At 45.0% G+C, this 23,288-nt stretch overlaps 1 protein-coding gene across 2 annotated transcripts in view; it reads right to left on the bottom strand.

Annotated features, from left to right (window-relative positions):
* BSN (bassoon presynaptic cytomatrix protein) overlaps positions 1-23,028 on the bottom strand; it is a 143,960-nt gene extending 120,932 nt beyond the window's left edge. For both annotated transcript variants that reach the window (XR_008381786.1, XM_053600029.1), the window contains exon 1: positions 22,747-23,028. Coding sequence is in view for 1 of the 2 variants with exons in the window: in XM_053600029.1 (XP_053456004.1) it covers positions 22,747-22,946 (200 nt within the window). In the remaining variant the exon portion in view is untranslated. The remainder of the gene's footprint in view (positions 1-22,746) is intronic.
* Positions 23,029-23,288: the final 260 nt, after the last annotated feature.

Below are 23,288 nucleotides of genomic sequence, written 5' to 3'. Positions count from 1 at the left end.
CAACGTCTAGTTTTCCTATTTTTAGAAGAGATGGCTGATCTCAAATTCTTGAGTTCAAGAGATCCTCCCACCTCAGCCTCCCAGGGTGCAACGATTACAGGCATGAGTAAGCCCAGCCAAGAACTTTAAAAACAGATTTTTTGTTTTTAATTAAGAGAAGGAATGGAGTCTCGGTGCCTGTGGCTCAAGCCACATACACCTGAGCTGGCGGGTTCGAATCCAGCCTGGGCCCGCCAAACAACAATTACGGCTGCAACCAAAAAAATAGCCAGGTGTTGTACCAGTTGGGAGGCTGAGGCAAGAGAACTGCTTAAGCCCAGGAGTTGGAGGTTGCTGTGAGCTGTGATGCCACAGCACTCTACCCAGGGCGATAGCTTGAGGCTCTGTCTCAAAAAATTAAAAAAAAAGAGAAGGAATGGAGAAATTAAGTAAAACCCCAGTCTGTTGGATAATTCCTATAAATCTACTTGGAAATATTAGTATGAACTCTGAGATAGATAGATATTCCATATTTATACAATAAAAGACCTAGAAGCAATAACACCTCAGTAGTAATGAGCACTCCTCATGTCCAGACTGCAGTCTCTAAACACCATTTCTGTTACAATGAACCAAAACTTCTGGAAGAAATGGCCAATTTTAGGTCTGGGGCAGCAAATAAACAAAAAGCAAAAAAGTTATCTAAAAACACGGATGTCAAAAGAATGTAGGAACCAACCTGAAGGAGTTATCACTGGCCAAACGGGACAATTTAAACATCAAAAAATTAATGACTACAGTGAATTATTATATATCATATGTGTTTAAATTCATTTGTTTATAATGATATTAAAATGAAACAAAAGTATTTATCTGGTTTGTATATGAACTGAATTTCAGGATAATTAAGTTATTTACAGATAATTTTCTCTATAGAATTTCAGCTAATTTTTTTTTTTATTAAATCATAGCTGTGTAGATTAGTATGATCATGGGGCACCATACACTTGGTTCATAGACCGTTTGACACATTTTCATCACACTAGTCAACATAGTTTTCCTGGCATTTTCTTAGTTATTTTGCCAAGACCTTTACATTCCACATTTACTAAGATTCACATATACCCTTGTAAGATGCACCGCAGGTGTAATCCCATTAATCCCCCTCCCTCTACCTACCTCCCCCCTCCTTCCCCTCCCTTTCCCCCTTCTCCCTATTCTTAGGTTGTAACTGGGTTATAGTTTTCATGTGAAGGTCCTACATTAGTTTCATAATAAGGGTGACTACATTGGGTACTTTTTCTTCCATTCTTGAGACATTTTACTAAGAAGAATATGTTCCGCAAGACATGATTGCAAGAGGGACATTGCCTAACAATTGCAATCAATGTAACCTGGCTTATTGTACCCTCAAGGAATCCCCAACAATAAAAAAAAAAAAAAGAAGAAGAATATGTTCCAGCTCCATCCATGTAAACATGAAAGAGGTAAAGTCTCCATCTTTCTTTAAGGCTGCATAATATTCCATGGTGTACATATACCACAATTTATTTATTTATTTATTTATTTTTGTAGAGACAGAGTCTCACTTTATGGCCCTCGGTAGAGTGCCGTGGCATCACACAGCTCACAGCAACCTCCAACTCCTGGGCTTAAGTGATTCTCTTGCCTCAGCCTCCCGAGTAGCTGGGACTACAGGCGCCTGCCACAACGCCCAGCTATTTTTTGGTTGCAGTTCAGCCGGGGCCGGGTCCGAACCCACCACCCTCGGTATATGGGGCCGGTGCCTTACCGACTGAGCCACAGGCACCGCCCTATACCACAATTTATTAATCCATTCATGGATCAATGGGCACTTGGGCTTTTTCCATGACTTAGCAATTATGAATAGGGCTACAATAAATATTCTGATACAAATATCTTTGTTATAATGTGATTTTTGGTCTTCTGGGTATATGCCCAGTAGAGGGATTACAGGATTGAATGGCAGATCTATTTTTAGATCTCTAAGTGTTCTCCATATCTCTTTCCAACAGGAATGTATTAATTTGCATTCCCACCAGCAGTGCAAAAGTGTTCCCTTTTCTCCACATCCGCGCCAACATCACTGGTCTTGGGATTTTGTGATGTAGGCTAGTCTCACTGGAGTTAGATGATATCTCAAAGTAGTTTTGATTTGCATTTCTCTGATGATTAAAGATGATGAGAATTTTTTCATATGTCTGAAGGCCATGCGCCTGTCTTCTTCAGAGAAGTTTCTCTTCAAGTCCCTTGCCCAGCCTGCGATGGGATCCCTTGTTCTTTTCTTGCTAATGCATTTGAGTTCTCTGTGGATTCTGGTTATTAAACCTTTGTCGGAGACATAACCTGCAAATATCTTTTCCCATTCTGAGGGCTGTTTGCTTGCTTTACTTACTGTGTTCTTGGCTGTGCAGAAGCTTTTTAGTTTGATCAAGTCCCAATAGTGCATTTTTGAAGCAGCTTCAATTGCCCGGAGGGTCATTCTCATAAAAAACTCGCCCAACCCAATTTCTTCAAGGGTTTTCCCTGCACTCTCTTCTAGTATTTTTATAGTTTCATGTCTTAGGTTTAAATCTTTAATCCAGTGAGTCTATCTTGGTTAATGGTGAAAGGTGTGGGTCCAGTTTCAGTCTTCTACAGGTTGCCAGCCAGTTCACCCAGCACCATTTGTTACATAGGGAATCTTTTCCCCATTGAATGTTTTTAATTGGCTTATCAAAGATTAAATAACGGTAATTAGCTGGATTCATCTCTTGGTTCTCTATTCTGTTCCAGACATCTACTTCTCTGTTTTTGTGCCAGTACCATGCTGTTTTGATCATAACGGATCTAGCTGAGGATCATTAATGAATGCTAAAACTATTAGGTAAAAGGTAGATAGGGACTTTATAATGGATAAATCACTGGTAACACATGAACCCCTTGATCAATCTTTTTTTTTTTTTTTTTTTTTTGTAGAGACAGAGTCTCACTTTATGGCCCTCGGTAGAGTGCCATGGCATCACACAGCTCACAGCAACCTCCAGCTCCTGGGCCTAAGCGATTCTCTTGCCTCAGCCTCCCCAGTAGCTGGGACCACAGGCGCCCGCCACAACGCCCGGCTATTTTTTGGTTGCAGTTTGGCCGGGGCCGGGCCTGAACCTGCCACCCTCGGTATATGGGGCCGGCACCCTACCGACTGAGCCACAGGCACCGCCCCCCCTTGATCAATCTTTTCATCACTGAAGTGGAAAAAGAAATTATGGCATCCCTCTGGGATGCAATAGGAAGTATACAATACCATAGTATTCTTAGCAAAAAGATTAAACCTGAATCTATTCTGATATAGAGCTAACCATGAGTTTACAGAAAATCTGAGGACACCAGAGAACAAGTAAAACAATATCATTGGATGTGCTCAGCCAAAACCAAAATGGAAAAGATAAATTTCCCACTTTTTTTCCACAAAAAAATGGCATTTTAAAAAAGTAGCAAAGGAAACAGAGTAAGAAATGCAGAGAACACACATCAACCAGTTGCAATGTGTAAATCTTGCTTGAATCCTGATTTAAGCAAACTGACTCTAAAAAGTCATTTTTTAGATAATCAAGGAAAATTGAACATGGATGGGTGTTAGGTTATAGCAAGAATTTATAGCTAACTTTATTGGTTGTGATAATGTCATTGAATTAAATTTAAGGCATCCTTTAACTCAGTGGTCCTCAACCTTCCTAATGCCACAGTGTATTTTCATTGTTAAAAAGGGGTTGCAAGATATTTGCAGGTTATGTCTCTGACAAAGGTTTAATAACCAGAATCCACAGAGAACTCAAACGTATAAGCAAGAAAAGAACAAGTAATCCCATCGCAGTCTGGGCAACGGACTTGAAGAGAAACTTCTCTAAAGAAGACGGGAGCCTGGCCTACAGACATATGAAAAAATGCTCATCATCCTTAATCATCAGAGAAATGTAAATCAAAACGACTTTGAGATATCATCTAACTCCAGTAAGATTAGCCCATATCACAAAATCCCAAGACCAGAGATGTTGGCGTGGATGTGGAGAAAGGGAACACTTCTACACTGCTGGTGGGAATGTAAATTAATACATTCCTTTTGGAAAGATGTTTGGAGAACACTTAGAGATCTAAAAATAGATATGCCATTCAATCCTCTAATTCCTCTACGAGATATATACCCAGAAGCCCAAAAAACACATTATAACAAAGATATTTGTACCAGAATGTTTATTGCAGTCCAATTCATAATTGCTAAGTCAGGGAAAAAGCCCAAGTGCCCATCGATCCACAAGTGGATTAATAAATTGTGGTATATGTACACCATGGAATATTATGCAGCCTTAAAGAAAGATGGAGACTTTACCTCTTTCATGTTTATGTGGATGGAGCTGGAACATATTCGTCTTAGTAAAGTATCTCAAGAATGGAAGAAAAAGTATCCAATGTACTCAGTCCTACTATGAAACTAATTTATGGCTTTCATATGAAAGCTATAACCCAGTTATAACCTAAGAATATGGGGAAGAGAGAGAGGGAGGGGAAGGAGGGGGGCATGGGCGGAGGGAGGGTGATTGGTGGGATTACACCTACGGTGCATCTTACGAGGGTACATGTGAAACTTAGTAAATGTAGAATATAAATGTCTTAACACAATAACTAAGAAAATGCTAGGAAGGCTATGTTAAACAGTGTGATGAAAATATGTCAAATGGTCTATAAAACCAGTGTATGGTGCCCCATGATCACATTAATGTACACAGCTATGATTTAATAATAATAAAAAAAAGTAAATTAAAAAAAAAAAAGGTCGTGACCCATAGGTTGAGAACCACTGCTTTAACTATTAGAGGTACATCCTAAAATGCTTATGACTAAATGATATGTTTGGATTTTGAATGAAAATACCCCAGACAAAATAAAAGAAAAAATGTTGGATGAAAATACCCCAGACAAAATAAAAGAAAAAATGTTGGATGACAAAAGAAAATAAGTTGGTAAGATATTGTTAAAGCATCCTTTCTCCTTTTATATATATTTGAAATTTTCATCTGCAGAGTAATTGCTGCTCCTAGGACATCTACTCTACAGAGCCAAAGGCCTGTATAACTACCTCAAAGAGAGAGACCAGCATGACATGGCTCACCAGGAAAGGACAGATCTCCACAGAGTGTCCTCTGCAGTACAGAGGGGCTGCCATGGCTAGGGTGCAATGAGTGGTTGCCTCTCCAATATGACCCAAGTTCTCCCACTCTGCTTAGCTGGCACCACTCAAAACTTGAGCTAGCAAGGCCTAAGCCTTCAGAGTCCAACACTGGCTACTCACGGTCAGAGCCCATGGAAACTGTGCTCACAGGGCTATAGGAAGGGGAGAAATTCTCACACTACAATTCCTGAAACAAGCACATTGCCTTAATTATTGCCTACTTCATGGAACAGAGTTAGGATCGAAAAGAGTCTCATTAGAATACCATGGAATACTATTCAGCCATTTAAAAAGATGGAGAACCTAATATCCCCAGATAAAAGAGCCCACATGGAGACTCCCAAGTGAGTTCTTTAGTTCTTTCCCCCTTCCAGAAGCTCTGGTGCTTTTTACTTCTTCTGTATTCCTTTCTAACTTCTAATAAAAATCCTATCTTACCACTAAAAAAATAAAAAACAAAAATAAAAAGATGGAGACTTTACATCTTTTGTATTAACCTGGATGGAGGTGGAACACATTCTTCTTAGTAAAGCATCACAAGAATGGAGAAGCAAGAATCCAATGTACTCAATTCTAATATGAAGGCAATAGATGATCTAATACAAGGGGAGGGAGTAGAGGAATGAGGAATTGAGGAGAGGGAAGAAGGTAGAGGGATGGGGGGTTATGATGTATGGCATACCTTTTGAAGGCAGAAATTACAACAGGGACTTTACCTAACAATCGCAATCAGTAACCTAATTCTTTATACCCTCGGGCGGCGCCTGTGGCTCAAAGGAGTAGGGCACTGGCCCCATATGCCAGAGGTGGCAGGTTCAAACCCAGCCCCTGCCAAAAACTGCAAAAAAAAAAAAAAAAAATTCTTTATACCCTCAATGAATCTCAAACAATAAAAAAAAAAAAAGTCTCATTAGGTTGGAAAGGATCTCCAAGTAGAACCAGAGAAAACATGGCAGGGACACATGAAGGCCCCTATAGATTCATACTTGGGCTGTGTAAGTCCAGTTCAGAAGCACCTACCTTTCACATAAAGATGCCCAGCATGAAGCTGGACAAGTGTGGGAGTAGCTGCTAAAGAGTTCTCAGAAAGGAGTAGGAAGGTGTTCTCATGCCGAGTGAGTAAAGGCCCCTTTTCCTTCGGTCTATATTACTCATAGTCCGTATGACATGCTGAGCCCTGGGCCCTGTTCTCTAGCTTCCCTGTCCTCAGGACACTGACAGCCTTGGGAAAAGCAGGCCAAGTCAGCAAGTGTCCCAGATCCCATCACAGCCACAGGAGATAGAGATGTCAAGTCCAGTGAAGAAGATCAGGTTGAGGAGATAAGAGCACAAGGTCCCTCAGGCCTAGCACGTGGCAGGCATAATGAGCACCTGCTAAACCTGTGAGCAGATAAGTCAGCTGTACCAGAGAGCACAGCTAGGACCAGCAGATAAAATATAATAAAGAAACTCATTTCAGACACAAAGAAAAAAAGAACATTCTATCAGTGGAGTCATCTTCTTGGGAAGGACAAAAAGCCACTGGCCACTAGCATGTTCATACCAAAGCAGATTTCCAGCTTGTGCAGAGTATGACAGCAGACATTCTGGCATTCATTAGGGTTGGATTAGATGATCAAAATAAAAGGAGAACAAACCAAATATATCATCTGCTGAAGCCAAACTATGCTCTTGAAAGAAGCAGCCTCATGTGACATTGGAGGCAATCTGGCCTGAGCCCATAGAACCCACAAAGCTGCAGAAGCTACAGAGAATACTATATCCATCTCTTCACTCTACAAATAAGTCTACCCAACTGCCCAACTGGAGGTGAAAGAACTAAAGTCCCTTCCAGACTAGCCTTTTTCTTTTCTTTTTTTTGAGACAGCCTCACTCCATCACCCTAGATAGAGTGGTGTGGTGACATCTCACAGAAACCTCAAAATCTTAAGCTCAAAGTGATCCTCTTGCCTCAGCCTGCCAAGTAGCTGGGACTACATGTGCCTGCCACAATACTTGGCTAATTTTTCTATTTTTAGTAGACATGGTTCTCACTCTTGCTCAGACTGGTATCAAACTCCTGAGGTCAGGCAATCCACCCTCCTTGGGCTCCCAAAGTGCTATGATTACAGGCATGAGCCACACTGTACCCGACCTCAGACTGGCCTTTTTCATGCTCTACCCTTCCCCACCACAAGCATTTGCCGAATCCATTTCCCCAAGAAATCATGGGCACCCCAGCTACTGCCAGAGCACCCACAGGATGTGTGTGGAACAATACTCAGGAGATAAGCAGCAGAGCACATCTGGGAACAGAGAGCCTACAGCAGGTTCTGTGGGGGCAGGTAGAAGTCCTGCTGGCTAGCCAGCCAACTCCACACAAAGAGGATGACAGCTTTCAAGAGCCCCTGCCTATCAGAAGCAACCTAGAGGCAAGATGCTAACCAGCCCCTCTTTTGGCTCCAGGCTTAGTGTATAGTCATTTTGTTCATTCTGAAAAATCTCTGCAGCACAATGTATAGAGCTACCCTCTTCATTTAGAGCTGCTTCTAACCAACCTAAAGGGTACACTTGTATATATATATATTTTTTTTTTTTTTTTTTGAGACAGTCTCATGCCATTGCCCTAGGGTTGAGTGCTGTGGTATCATAATAGCTCACAGCAACCTCAAACTCCTGGGCTTAAGAAATCTTCTTCTTCTTCTTTTTTTTTTTTTTTTTGCAGTTTTTGGCCGGGGCTGGGTTTGAACCCACCACCTCCAGCATATGGGGCCGGCGCCTTACCCCTTTGAGCCACAGGCGCCTCCCTCAAGAAATCTTCTTGTCTCAGCCTCCTGAGTAACTAGGACTACAGATGTGAGCCACCACACTAGCTTTTTTTTTTTTCTATTTTTAGTACAGACAAGTTCTCACTCTTGCTCAGGCTGGTCTTGAACTCCTGATCTCAAGCAATCCACCCGTCTCAGCCTCACAGAGTGCTAGGATTACAGGCATGAACCATAGCCCAGCTCATATTATACTTTGTTGCCCAGCCTAGAGTGCAGTAGTTTACAGCAACCTCAAACTTCTAGGCTCAAGAGATCCTTTTGCCTCAGTCTCCCCAGTAACTGGACTGCAGATGTGTACCACTACGCCCAGCTAATTTTTCTGGTTTGTTTTTTTTTATTAAATCATAGCTCTGTACATCAATGCGATCATGGGGCACCATACACTGGTTTTATAGACCATTTGACTTTTTTTTTTTTTTTTTTTTGTAGAGACAGAGTCTCACTTTATGGCCCTCGGTAGAGTGCCGTGGCCTCACACAGCTCACAGCAACCCCCAACTCCTGGGCTTAAGCGATTCTCTTGCCTCAGCCTCCCAAGTAGCTGGGACTACAGGCGCCTGCCACAAAGCCCAGCTATTTTTTGGTTGCAGTTCAGCCGGGGCCGGGTTTGAACCCGCCACCCTCGGTATATGGGGCCGGCGCCTTACCGACTGAGCCACAGGCGCCACCCCATTTGACATATTTTCATCACACTGGTTAACATAACCTTCCTGGCATTTTCTTAGTTATTGTGTTAAGACATTTATATTCTACATTTACTAAGTTTCACATGTACCCTTGTAAGATGCACTGTAGGTGTAATCCCTTTTCTGGGTTTTGTAGAGATAGGGTCTTAGTCTTGCTCAGGCTGGTCTTGAACTCCTGGCCTCAAACAACCCTCTAACCTCAGCCTCCCAAAGTGCTGAGATTACAGGCACAACCTCCCGTGCTGGCCTATGACCTTGTTTTCAATCATGATTGGGGATGAAGAACAGTGGGAAGGATTACCCTTCCTTTTTATACACCTCAGAAATCAGCTATCAAAGCTAGAAGGGACTTTGGAGATAATCTAGTCAAATCTCTCATTTTAGAGTTGGAAAAACTGAGGCCCTCTCCAACATGTACGAGCCAGTTTGGGGCAATGTCAGGATTGATTTCTGACCCCTATCCAGTTTGCTTCCACTATCCAACCCCATCACCCTCCCCTGTCCATTGCACATATGTCCCACTTCCTGATCCATTCTCCCTCCTCAAAGCCCTTGCCATCCTGTAGCTAAATTTCCCATCTTTTCAGAGAAGGAGGCAGAAGGGGTGACATGGTTCTCTAGCTGTGTTCAACATACGGCATTTTGGCTTGCTAAAGTCTGTAGCTGGCTGTTCTAAAAATTGCTCACTTAGGACTTTGGAGCTTCCCGACAGAATAAGTTAATGTTGTTAATGTGTTTTGTAAGCTGTAAAAAACCATACAAATATATACTCTACTATTTTAGAATATGAAATAATATAACCCCTTTTATTTGTGCTCTCATTTATCTTACCTCTACAAAACAAAGAGAAGACAGGAACAAACTCTATTTTAAGGGAGAGGAAGCTGAAGGTAAAGACCTGGACACATGTTTCTCCTTCAGACCATAGGCCCTTGAAGGCAGAACCCATTCTGTGCTCCTTCTTTTCTTCCTCACATTTCACCTAGGGATAGGCATCCAACAAGTGTTCAGCAAAGGGTTTCCTGAATACATGCATACAATTTTACCTTAAAATTCATTTACCTGTGGCTTGGCGCCCGTAGCACAGTGGTTACAGAGCTGGCCACATGCACCAAGGCTGGTGAGTTCAAGCCCAGCCTGGGACAGCTAACCAACAATGACAATTGCAACAAAAAAATAGCCAGGCGTTGTAGTGGGTGCCTGTAGTCCCAGCTACTTGGGAGGCTGAGGCAAGAGAATCATTTAAGCAAGAGTTTGAGGTTGCTGTGAGCTATGATGCCACAGCACTCTACCCAGTGCAACACAGTGACACTCTGTCTCAAAAAAAAAAAAAATTTTTTTACTTGTAAGGAGACTAACTGTAGAAATCCTCACAATCACTCCCATATACCAAAAAAAAAAACAGTGCTGCCCAGGCACCGTGGCTCATGCCTGTAATCCTAGCACTCTGGGAGGCCGAGGCAGGTGGACTGCCTGAGCACACAGTTTTGAGACTTGCCTGAGCCAGAACAAGACTCCATCTCTAAAAATAGCAGGGCGTTGTGGCATGCGCCTGTAGTCCCAGCTACTCGAGAGGCTGAGGCAAGAGGATCACCTGACCCCAAGAGTTTGAGGTTGCTGTGAGCTATGACACCATGGCACTCTACCAAGGGCAAAAAGTGAGACTCTGTCTCAAAAAAAAAAGCAAATAAAATAAAAAAGGTGGTGGTGATGGGGTGGAAAGGTTAGGGAGACATTGACCAAATAATATAAAACTTCAATTAGATAGGAGAGGAATAAATTCAAGAAATCTATTGTGCAACACAGTGGCTATAGTTAAACAGCAATGTATTGTACTTTTTTTTTTTTTTTAAGAGACAGACTCTCACTTTGTTGCCTTTGGTAGAGTGCTGTGGCATCATAGCTCACAGCAACCTCCAGCTCTTGGACTTAGGCGATTCTCTTGCCTCAGCCTCCCGAGTAGCTGGGACCACAGGCGCCTGCCACAATGCCTTGCTATCTTTTGTCGCAATTTGGCAGGGGTCGGGTTTGAACCTGCCATCCTCAGGGTATGGGCCAGCGCCCTACTCACTGAGCCACAGGTGCCACCCTGCAATGTATAGTACTTTTATAAATCACTGAGAGTAGATTTTAAGTGTTCTCACCAATAAGTATACATGGTAATGAATATTCAATTAGCTTGATTTAGCCATTTCACAATATATATAATATTTCAGAACATCATGTTATAGAAAGTAAATATACAGTATACAATTTCTTTTATTTATTTATTTTTATTTTTTTGAGACAGAGTCTCACTATGTCGGCCCCGGAAGAGTACCATGGTGTCACAGCTCATGGCAACCTCAAACTCTTAGGGTTAAGTGATTCTCTTGCCTCAGCCTCCCAAGTAGCTGGGACTACAGGTGCCCGCCACAACGCCTGGCTATTTTTTTGGTTGTAGTTGCCATTGTTGTTTGGCAGGCCCAGGCTGGGTTTGAACCCACCAGCTTTGGTATACGTGGCTGGCACCCTAGCTGCTGAACTATGGGCACCGAGCCAGTATACAATTTCTGTCAATTTAAGTAATTAAGTAGTTTTGTGTTTGTTAATTCAGTTGACCCTTGTTACGTGTCTACAAACATGACTGGAACAGTGTAATTATCAGGAAATTTTCTTACCTACCCTTTCTTCCAAAATACCCAAATGCCTTAATGATTCTTCCAGCAGCTTTGGGAAATTCAGTTCCCTCCTTGAGCCAGTGGCACTGGAGAGCTTGAGCTTTTCTGGATATCTAAGGTAGCCCCAGATGAGACTGGGGCCAATGCTTGTACTTTCCCTCAGGGAAAATTTCTTCGCCTTTGGCCCTGACAGTAACCCCACCAACTTCACAGATAACTAGGCCTTTCCAGGCAGTTCTGGATTTGATCCCAGGAGTAACCTAGAATTCTTTGGAAGTTTCCAATGTGCCTCCATGTGACCCCCTTGTTAGAAAAAAGTAGGAATACTAGGTAAAGTGTATTTGTCAGAGCAAAGCTCTCTTCAGAACACCAGGTATCCATAGGAGTAAAGAACATGAAGGAGAAACAGAGTAGCCCTGTGACCATCCCAGGGTCCACAGATGAGTCAGGAAGCATGCTCACCAGCCACATCCCACAGGAACAACTGATCAGAACCTAATATATAAGAGACAAGGGCTGAGAGAATGCCAGGAGGTGACAGACACCCACTAGAGGCACAATCTGACCAGAATTCCATCTCCCCTTCCACAGGCCAGTGTCCCATTCATTCCACAGCTTCCACCATTGTGCTGGTGAACAAAGATGGCAGAAGGCCCTGCAGGAAAGGAGCATAACAAACGCTGCAAGTATAGTATGAACACCAGCATGAAATGCACCAGGCATCAACTGAAAGGAGTGGGGCGAGAGTCCCCATAGCTAGATTGTCCACCAAGTCCCAGCTTACCAGGAAGGACTCACATTCTAAAGTAACACTCAGTCCTTGCTGTAGGCATGCGGGTCTCAGCTACCATTTCACCATTTAAAAAGTTAGTCCCGGCTCGGCACCCATAGCTCAGTGAGTAGGGTGCCGGCCACATACCCCGAAGCTGGAGGTTCAAGCCTGGCCAGGCCTGCTAAACAATGACAACTGCAACTAAAAAATAGCCAGGCATTGTGGCAGGCCCCTATAGTCCCAGCTACTAGGGAGGCTGAAGCAAGAGAATCGCTAAGGTTGCTGTGAGCTGTGATGCAACAGCACTCTACTAAGGGTGACATGGTGAGACTCTGTCCCCCCTCGCCCCCCAAAAAAAGTTAGTCCCCAGACAGGAAGGACAAGTAAAGCCAGGTCAGATGGGATCTGCAAGAGCTGCACAGCTAGGCAAATGAAGTGAGAAATAAAACACCTACTAGAATGTGTGTGATGAATCAATTATCCAGTAATGGTATTATAACTGCTATGACAGTGTTGACAACTTATCTCCACAGTCAGCCCCATCTACTGCACATGGCCCACAGGCTCTCCTCAAATAGCCCACACATAGCAGGGTCAACCTGTGTGGGTCCACCTCATCACCAACAAGAGGAAAGGGTCCTCTTCAGAAATGCAGGACCTATAAGAAAGGGAAGGATTTATTGAAGCCCCCAAATCCTATCTCCTAACAGCCTCCTATACACAGAGAGCTCCCCCAAGCTGGGGTGAAAAGGCATGACCCATGGGCCTATGTAAGCTTTACCTTCTCTTTGTAGAGACAGAGTCTCACTTTATCGACCTCGGTAGAGTGCCATGGCATCACACAGCTCACAGCAACCTCCAACTCCTGGGCTTAAGCGATTCTCTTGCCTCAGCCTCCCGGGTAGCTGGGACTACAGGTGCCCGCCACGCTGCCTGGCTATTTTTTGTTGCAGTTTGGCCAGGGCCAGGTTCGAACCCGCCACCCTCGGTATATGGGGCCGGCACCCTACCCACTGAGCAAAAGGCACTGCCCAGCTCTACCTTCTTAAACTCAAAACCCAACCAACCCTGAGGAAGGGGTCCCAGAGAAAAATGACCCACTGCATTGTTCTTTGGCTCCCAATTTTCAGTGAAGTCCTAGGCTCTCCATGTTCAAAGCCCTTAAGAACCCCCCATTCATGGCGGTACCTGTGGCTCAAGGGGGTAGGGTGCCAGCCCCATGTGCCAGAGGTGGCAGGTTCAAGCCCAGCCCCAGCCAAAAACTGTAAAAAGAAAAAAAAGAACCCCCCCCTTCTTTTTTGAGACAAAGTCTCACTCTGTCATCATCACCCCCACTAGAGTGCTGTGGCATCATCATAGCTCACTGCAACCTCCACCTCCTGGGCTCAGGTGATCTTCCTAACTCAGCCTCCCGAGTATGGGGACTACAGGCCAGTACCACAATGCCCGGCTAAATTTTTCTATTTTCTGTAGAGATGGGGTCTCAGTCTTGCTTAGACTGGCCTTGAACTCCTGGCCTCAAGAAATCCTCTATCCTCAGCCTCCCAGAATGCTAGGATTACAGGAGTGAACCACTGTACTTGACCAAGAAACCTTTTTTTGAAAAGCTACAACTGGGCTCAGTGCCCAAAGCACAGTAGTTATGGCATCAGCCACATGTACCCAGGCTGGCGGGTTGAACCCAGCCTGGGCCAGATAAACAACAATGACAACTGCAACAAAAAAATAGCCAGGTATTGTGTAGGGTGCCTGTAGACCCAGCTGCTTGGGAGGCTGAGGCAAGAGAATCACTTAAGCCCAAGAGTTTGAGGTTACTGTGAGCTGCGACACCATGGCACTCTACCGAGGTCAATAAAATTAAAAAAAAAAAAACCTACTCTGTCTCAAAAAAAAAAAAAAAAAGCTACAATTGGCCAGGTGTAGTGGTTCATGCCTATAATTTCAGCACTTTGGGAGAACAAGTCAGCAGTATTGATTGCTTGAGGCCAGAAGTTTGAGACCAACCTGAGCAAAATAATGAGACCCTCATTCTACAAAAAATTTTAAAAAATGAGCCAGGTGCTGGGAGCTATGATTGTGCCACTGCACTCTAGCCCAGGTGACAGAGTAAGACCCTATCTCAAAACAAAACAAAACAACAACAACAAAAAAAAACCCTAGAATTTCTTGGCCAAAAGAATGAAGTTTGGGGGTGGGGCCTTGGTGTGTGTCACACTTTATGGGGGCAAGACATGATTGCAAGAGGGACTTTACCTAACAATTGCAATCAGGGTAACCTGGCTTATTGTACCCTCAATGAATCCCCAACAATAAAAAAAAAAAAAGAATGAAATTTGAATCAGAATAGCTTCTAGATAGAATTCCCATTTTACAGAAAAACCATGGGACAAAGGAACATCTTAAATGACACAATACTGAAGCAATCAGCATTAATCTCTGGACAGGACAAATGACATAGCTCTTTAATACATAAATTGCAAGGGGAAAAAATAAGAAGGAATCTATATATTTAAAGAAACTGAGTGCCGGGCATGGTGGCTCATGCCTGTAAGCCTGGCACTCTAGGAGGTGGAGGCAGGTGGATCATCTGAGCTCACAGGTTCGAGACCAGCCTGAGCAAGAGTCAGATCCCAGGGCGGCACCTGTGGCTCTGTGAGTAGGGTGCGGGCTCCATATATACCAAGGGTGGCAGGTTCAAACCCAGACCTGGCCAAATTGCAACAAAAAAATGGCCGGGCATTGTGGTGGGTGCCTGTAGCTCTAGCTACTTGGGAGGCTAAAGCAAGAGAATCGCCTAAGCCCAAGAGCTGGAGGTTGCTGTGAGCTCTGATGACCCAGCACTCTACTGAGGGCAACAAAGTGAGACTCTGTCTCTGAAAAAAAAAAAGATCGAGACCCCACCTTTAAAAATAGCAAGTGTGTGGTGGGCACCTATAGTCCCAGCTGCTTGGGAGACTGAGGTAAGAGAATCTCTTGAGCCCTAGAATTTGAGGTTGCTGTGAGCTATGATGCCTCGGCACCCTACTGAGGGCGACAAAGTGAAACTCTGTCTCAAAAAAAAGAAAGAAAAAGAAACTGGGGAGATGACAAATGCAATGTGTAGACCCTATTTAGATCACAATTCAAGAAAAAAACAGTAAAAACAAATTCATGAGACAATCAGAAAAATAGAACTCTGACTGCATATTTGCTGAATTTAAGAAGGGATTGTATCCTATTTTTTTTAATTTATTTTATTTATTTATTAATTAATTTTTTTTTTTTTTTGAGACAGAGTCTCACTATGTTGCCCTCAGTAGAGTGCTGTAGCATCACAGCCCACAGCAACCTCAAACTCTTGGGCTTAAGAGTTCTCTTGCCTCAGCCTCCCAAATAGTTGGGACTACAGGTGCCCGCCACAAGGCCTGGCTATTTTTTGGTTGTAGTCGTCATTGTTGTTTAGCTGGCCTGGGCTGGGCTTGAACCCACCAGCCTGGGTGTATGTGACCAGCGCCCTAGGCACTGAGCTATAGGCGCCGGCCTGTTATCCTGTTTAGATGTGATTATGATCTGTGGTTATGTTTTTAGAAAGCCCTTATGTCTTGGAAATACACACTGCAATACTGATGATGAAATGTTGGGATGTCTGAATTTACTCCTATGAAGAGCAAGAAGTAAAAGAGATAAGACTAACCTGGACTGGCCGTAAATTGACTGGCTGGGCAATAGGAACACAGGAGCTCTTTAGACTATTCTATTTTTATATATGTTTGAAATTTTCTCTAATAAGAAAAATTCATTTTAAAGATAGCCTTTGTCCCCTCATCTATCCATTATAACTTTTGTTTCTTATCAACAGAATCTTATCAGTCTTATCAATGTTGAGAACACTATGTTATCAAAGCTACCCATCTTTCCCTAGCAAGAGATACAAAATGGTTGCCCACTTTGAGTAAATTTTTTTTTTTTCTGTAGTTGTCACTGTTGTTTAGCAGGCCCAGGCCAAATTCGAACCTGCCAACCCTGGTATATGTGGCCAATGCCGTAACCACTGAGATACAGGTGCCAAGCCTCCTCTGAGTAAAATTTTTGATGTGATCACCATTCAAATGTGATGTCACTTTAGTGCATACCCATGACTTGCCCTCTGTAAAAATCCAGCCACTGGGGCCAAACAAGATCTCTAAATGATAAAGGAGAATTATTTCCAAACCTGGCAATTATATCCCTTCATTTTATCTTTAGTCCCAGATTTCTCTAAAGTCTGATTGTTAGTTGATGTAACAAATCTGGCTAATCCCAGACTACAGGCCAGATAAGTCCATTTTGAGAAAAGAATTCTGGGTGTGATTCTCAGCGCAGTCTCACCCACTTTCCAGCAAATGACTAGGTTCTCTGTACCTAGCTGCCTTTGGCTCAAAATGTCTCCTGGCATATGGGCAAGAAGTGAGCAGAGGAAACTTCAGCCGTGACACAGATTTTGACAGGTAATAAGGAAGAAGTGCCTCACCTGGCTTTGCCCAGTTCTCCTCTACTCAGCCTCACTCTCTGCTCACTGTTCCTGCCTGTGTAAGCCATACTCTTCATGCTATTTCTCTGTCTCTTTCCACCTCTCTTAACCCCATAATTTTTCCAAGATGCCTTGGATCTCTACCTCCAGTGAAGTCTGGCTCTGCCTCTCCAATCTTCCCATTTGACAATCCTTCTAGAAGCACTGCCTATTTGACACTTCTTAGACACTGAACTGTCTACAGTGACTCTTCTAAAGCTCTTCAAAAGCTTCTTTTTTTTTGAGACAGAGTCTCATTCTTTTGCCTTGGGTAGAGTGCTATGGCCTCATAGTTCACAGCAACCTCAAACTCCTGGGCTAAAAGGATCCTCCTGCCTCAGCCTCCCAAGTAGCTGGGGCATCTGCCAAAATGCCTGACTAACTTTTTTTTCTTTTTTTTCTTTTTTGACAAGAGTCTTACTTTCTGGGCGGCGCCTGTGGCTCATTGTGTAGGGCGCTGTCCCCATATACCATGGGTGGTGGGTTCAAACCCAGCCCCAGCGGAACTGCAACAAAAAATAGCCGGGCATTATGGTGGCCACCAGTAGTCCCAGCTACTCAGAAGGGTGAGGCAAGAGAATCGCCTAAGCCCAGGAGTTGGAGGCTGCTGTGAGCTGTATGACACCACAGCACTCTAACAAGGGCGATAAAATGAGACTCTGTCTCTACAAAAAAAAAAAAAAAGGAGCCTCGCTTTCTCACCCCAGTAGAGTGCTGTGGTGTCATAGATCACAGCAACCTCAAACTCTTGGGCTCAAGTAATTCTCTTGCCTCAGCCTCCCAAGTAGCTGGGACTATAGGTGCCCGCCACAATGCCCAGCTATTTTTTAGAGAGGAGATCTTGCTCTGGCTTGGGCAAGAGCTCAGGCAATCTACCTTTCTTGGCCTCCCAACTGCTAGGATAAAAGGTGTGAGTCACCACACCCAGCCAATTTCTTTCTTTTTAGTAGAGATGGGGGTCTTGCTTTGCTCAAGCTGGTCTTGAACTCCTGAGCTCAACCAATCCACCCACCTTGGTCTCCTCGATTGCTAGGATTACAAGCATGAGCCAATGCCAGGTCTACTATGCTTGTTCTTGATAGCTGGTAAATACACCTTAGCTGATTGACTGAAGGTCAATTTGAAAATGTCAAAATGGTCTTGGGAGGCTGAGGCAAAAGAATTGCTTAAGCCCAAGAGTTTGAGGCTGCTGTAAGCTGTGATGCCACAGTACTCTACTGAGGGTGACATAGTGAGACTGTGTCTCAAAAAAAAAAAAAAAAAATATATATATATATATATATTAAAAAAATGTCAAAGTCGGGTGGCATCCATAGCTCAGTGAGTAGGACGCCAGCCACACACACCAAGGCTGGTGGGTTCAAACCTGGCCCAGGCCAGCTAAACAACAATGACAATTGCAACAACAACAGTAAAATAGCTGGGCGTTGTGGCGGGCGCCTGTAGTCCCAGATACTTGGGAGGCTGAGGCAAGAGAATCGCTTGAGCCCAAGAGTTTGAGGTTGCTGTGAGCTGTGTTGCCACGGCATTCTACCAAGGGTGACATAGTGAGATTCTGTCTCAAAAGAAAAGAAAGAAAGAAAGAAAATGTCAAAATGGGGAGGCACTCATAGCTTAGTGAGAAGGGTGCCAGCCACCTACATCAAGGCTAGCATGTTCAAACCCAGCCCGGGCCAGCTAAAGAACAACGTCAACTTCAACAACAACAACAAAATTAGCCAGGTGTGGGGGGTGTGCCTGTGAGGCTGAGGCAAGAGAATCACTTATGCTCTGGAGTTTGAGGTTGCTGTGAGCTATGATGCCACAGCACTCTACCCAGGGCAACAGCTTGAGAATCTGTCTCAAAAAAAAATAAATAAATAAATAAAATGTCAAAATGTATGCAAGTCTATACAGCTGGTGTAGACTAAGATAGGCTGCCACTAGTTGACATGGCTCCTTTGTGCAATTATTTTATTTTGGGAAGGTGGTTGATTTCTTTTCTCTTTTTCCTTTTTTTTCCTGGTGTCTGTGTGTACAATTATTTTTAAAAAGTACTTTCTGGGGCGGCGCCTGTGGCTCAAGGAGTAGGGCGCCAGTCCCACATGCCGGAGGTGGCGGGTTCAAACCCAGCCCCGGCCAAAAAAAAAAAAAAGTACTTTCTGGAGGCTGGTGTGGTGCCTATAATCCTAGTGCTCTGGTAGGCCAAGGCAGTTGGATTACTTGAGGTCAGGAGTTTTAGGCCAGCCTGAGCAAGAGTGAGACCTCATCTCCACAAAGAATACAGCAACTATCCGGGCATTGTGGTGGGCGCCTGTAGTCCTAGCTACCTGAGAGACTGAGGCAAGAGAATTGCTCAAGCCCAAGAGTTTGAGGTTGCTGTGAGCTATGATAACACCATGGTATTCTACTCAGGGTGACAGAGTGAGACTCTGTCTCAAAATAAAAAAAAAAAAAGTACTTTCTGGGGTATGATGAAGTTCTATCTTGATCTGATGGTGTATCACGGGTTATGCGTGTGTGTATATAGGTAAAATCTCATCCCACAGTACATTAGTCATGACTCCCTAAATAAGTGAATTAATGAATGAATGGGAGATGCTCCTCTGCTCAGCACCTGTAGCTCAGTGGTTAGGGCACTGGCCACATACACTGGGGTGGAGGGGTTCAAACCCAGACAAGTCCTGCTTAAAAAAAAAAAAAAAGACAACTACAACAACAACAACAACAACAACAAAATAGCCTGGAGTTGTGGTGGGCGCCTGTAGTCCCAGGTACTTGGGAGACTGAGGCAAGAGATTGCTTAAGCCCAAGAGTTTGAGGTTGTTGTGAGCTGTGATGCTATAGAACTCTACTGAGGTTGACACAGTGAGACTCCTGTCTCAAAAGAAAAAAAAAGGCTTGGCACCTATAGCACAGTGATTATGGCACCAGCCACATACACTGAAGTTGGCAGGTTCGAACCCATCCTGGGCCAGCTAAATGACAACTGCAACAAAAAAATAGCTAGGCGTTGTGGCAGGCACCTGTAGTCCCAGCTACTTGGGAAGCTGAGGCAAGAGAATCGCTTGAGCCCAAGAGTTTGAGGTTGCTGTGAGCTGTGATGCCACTGCACCCTACCAAGGGCAGCATTGTGAGACTCTGTCTCAAAAAAAAAAAAGAAAAGAAAGATGCTCCTTTCTCTAAGAGGAAAGCCACATCAGAGTGCACAGCTTGGAGAATGGAGCCTGGGATGGAGTTCAGCCTTCTCCCAATCTGGCACTCCTTAGGATAAGGCATAGCCTATACAATTATATATGGCAACTCTGAGACCAGAAGCAGAAAGCCGTCCCTTGTGGTAGTCTTCAAGGCCAAAAGCCCAAAGCCCCACATTACCCCCAGTGCACTATGGGTGTGGAATCACTGCTACTCATGGGATTCAAGGCAGGCTCTTCACAGGCAAATGCTCAAACCATCCCTTCACAGAGTAAAAGTCAGTTCAGTATAAGGATGAAAAGACTAATTCAGCCTGGGGTGACAAGAGGTTATATGGTAGTAAGAAAGAGCCAGGATTCAACTCTCTCAAGAACCTCAGTTCTATCCCCCCTCTAGGGTACATAAAATGATCTCCTCTTTACCTCTCTATCTACTTCTGTGAGCAGACTGCCCCAAGATTCACAATCTTGCTGGAAACAAATATGTCCCTGTGCTAATGGTCTTTCCTGAATGCCCAGAAGCACATGGCATAGGGCTTTTTCTCCATCAGCGGGCCAATCTATTCAGCAGCATCTCAGAACAGAACATGCTAAATTTGGCATCAGGTATCTGAGATGCTCTGGAAAGAGGAAATAGAAGCCCTCTGATTTGGGGTGGCGCCTATGGCTCAGTGAGTAGGGCGCCAGCCCCATATACCGAGGGTGGGTTCAAACCCAGCCCCGGCCGAACTGCAACAAAAAAATAGCCGGGTGTTGTGGCAAGCGCCTGTAGTCCCAGCTGCTTGGGAGGCTGAGGCAGGAGAATCGCGGAAGCCCAAGAGCTGGAGGTAGCTGTGAGTCCTGTGATGTCATGGCACTCTACCAAGGGCAGTAAAGTGAGACTGTCTCTACAAAAAAAAAAAAAAAGAAGAAGAAGAAGAAGAAGCCCTCTGATGCTGAAAGAGAGACAGACCACCGAGGTGTTGCTCAACTGAGATGCTATGATAAGCTGAATGTCAGTTGGAAGAGTAATCCCACCTCCTAAGGGTCCCCAGTTCTGATCTTTGGTGACAAATAGCCAGCTCATCTCCTGAGCCTGACAGTCACAGGATCTTAGCACCACAGGTTCCTGCCTGAGCCTTGCCCCCAGCCAGATAAGAGATTGTGTGACTGCTAAATCCATGGTTTCCCTCACCCACCGCAGTTCATGAGTCTGCCCTAAAGCAGAATGCACAGGCAAAATAGAAATGAAACATTAAAAAGGAATAAGAGAAGTAGACATCAGCTTCCTTCCTGTCCCTGTGAGCTATCCAAGCCTTTCCAAAATTTCCTATTTTTGACTCTGCAACATCTGGTAAACTACAAGCAGAGAAGCCTGTTTGGTTACTGGAAGAGAAATGCCAAATTCCCCATAAAGAAAACTCCCAATGACAAGGTGTTTTTCCATTCAACTGTAGAGCACTAACGCCTGAGTGAGCCTCCCTCAAGCTAAAACCCAAACAGCTTAGCACACAGCAAAATGGACAGTGTTTGCAGTGCTAAGGGCTATATGTTACCCAACTGCATTACTGTAATAACTAAAGTGGACAAATCCCACCTCTAAAAGGGTTTCTCACAGGCTGGCCTGTCTGTGGCAGGTTTCAGGCTACTGACAGCTATTCATTACTATTAGTTGTCTAAGAAATGACTTCTGAGGAAATAAACACACAAGAAGCATAGCTGGGTAGCCAAAGAATAAAAAATTATGCTCCCTTGGGTGGCGCCTGTGGCTCAAGGAGTAGGGCGCCGGTCCCATATGCCGGAGGTGGTGGGTTCAAACCTAGCCCTGGCCAAAAACCACAAAAAAAAAAAAAATTATGCTCCCTCACAGTTGATGTGTTCCCACACAGAAAAGCCAAGGCAACATATACCAGCAGACTCACACGGGGCCGGAAGTACCTTCCCCCAACACCATCGGGGTTTTGCTACTCCCCAGGCCTATTCGTTGCAAAGCTAATGTCTTCCATTTTATCCTGTCATCTCTTAGTTTTCCTGAGTTTTTAGTCCACTGACTTATTACATACATTGGCATTCACCTGCAGTGCATTCATCACCACTTGATTGTTTTTGCAGGACCTGGGTTGGAATACATTTAACAACAAGCTAAGTTTCACAGCATTTGAGCAGAAATGTTCTGTTTAAACCATTATATGTGGGTTTCCCCTTTCCCACTGGTTTGAGGTAGTGATCTAAATCATAAGGTAGCATACATCTGGTGCTAGATGACTCAATAGACATTTTTGATTTGCCCCAAAGTGTTTCATTAAATCTTGGTGAAAGCACATGATCCTGTTAGCATTCTTGGACCTAAATAAGTACCTTTTGGTGTCCAGTGGGCAATTTTCCTTCCCCCAAAGATGATTACATCCACTAAATACCAGAGGAAAGCACAAGACCAAGTTCACGGTTCAACTATTTTCCTCTCTCTGTTCCTCGCAGTGACACTTATCTTCTCTGACAGCCACTCCCATTGTGCTCTTTCCTTGGCCCAACACAATGGACACATGTAGACACCAGCCAACAGGGAGGATGTTTTCCATCCCTTTGCTCCCCTGTGAGGCGGGACCAGGCTAAGGTTACATAAGCCCCTCCTGTATTGTCGGGCCCCAGCGTTGAGAAGAAGTGAATTTGGGGTTCGTGACGGAGTCACGGTCTGCAGGCCCAGACTGACCCTGCGCTCATCCTGCCTCGGCAAAGCAGGGCACCTGGAAAGGAAGGACCGCTGCCCAAGACCACTCAGCTCACGCCAATCTGGCAGAGTTCAAATTGCGGCTGGTCGTCGAATCTTGCAGTCCATACTAGATCATGGGATCCCGGGCCTTGGCCCCAGCCTCAGCTGCAGCTCACCGCCCGCCCCCCCCCGAACCCCTCCTACCCCCAGCGCCAAGACACGCGCTTACCTGCCCGGGCCAGGGCCAGGGCCAGGGCCAGGGACCTGTGGCCCCGCGGTAGCCCGCGCTGCGCCGGCCGCAGGGAGCTGTCCGCCGCCGGCCGGTGCTGAAGACGGCTTCCCTGCGCCGGGGCCCGGGCCGGGACCAGAGCCTCCGGGAGGCGGGGGCCCGTCGCCAGCGCCGCCCTCCAAACTGGCCTCGTTGCCCATGGCGGGCAAGAGGGAGGGCGGGGTAGGGGTCGCACTGCGCCCGAACCGGCGGCTCCCGGGCTGTGCTCACACTCTAGGTGCTGCCGCCGCCGCCGCCATCTCCCAGTTCGGCGCTCGCCGCCGCCTGCCAATACGCATGCGCACCCTGCGCGCCCCTTCCCTGCACACGCTCACCACCTCTCGCGCGCGCTCCCGCTAGGCTCGGAGTCACCAGGAAACCGGGGCTGGCGCCCGCGCATGCGCCATTCGGGACTGACGTGGCTGGCTTGGGCTAACTGGAGCCAGGTGGGGGTTGGTGGGAGCGTTTCCCTGGACTCGTGGAGTGAAGTACTGGCCACTAGA

Source organism: Nycticebus coucang, chromosome 8, assembly GCF_027406575.1.
Source record: "Nycticebus coucang isolate mNycCou1 chromosome 8, mNycCou1.pri, whole genome shotgun sequence".
Lineage (NCBI taxonomy): Eukaryota > Metazoa > Chordata > Mammalia > Primates > Lorisidae > Nycticebus > Nycticebus coucang.
The sequence above is the reverse complement of the archived record's forward strand: the minus strand, read 5'-3'. Positions and strand labels throughout refer to the sequence as shown.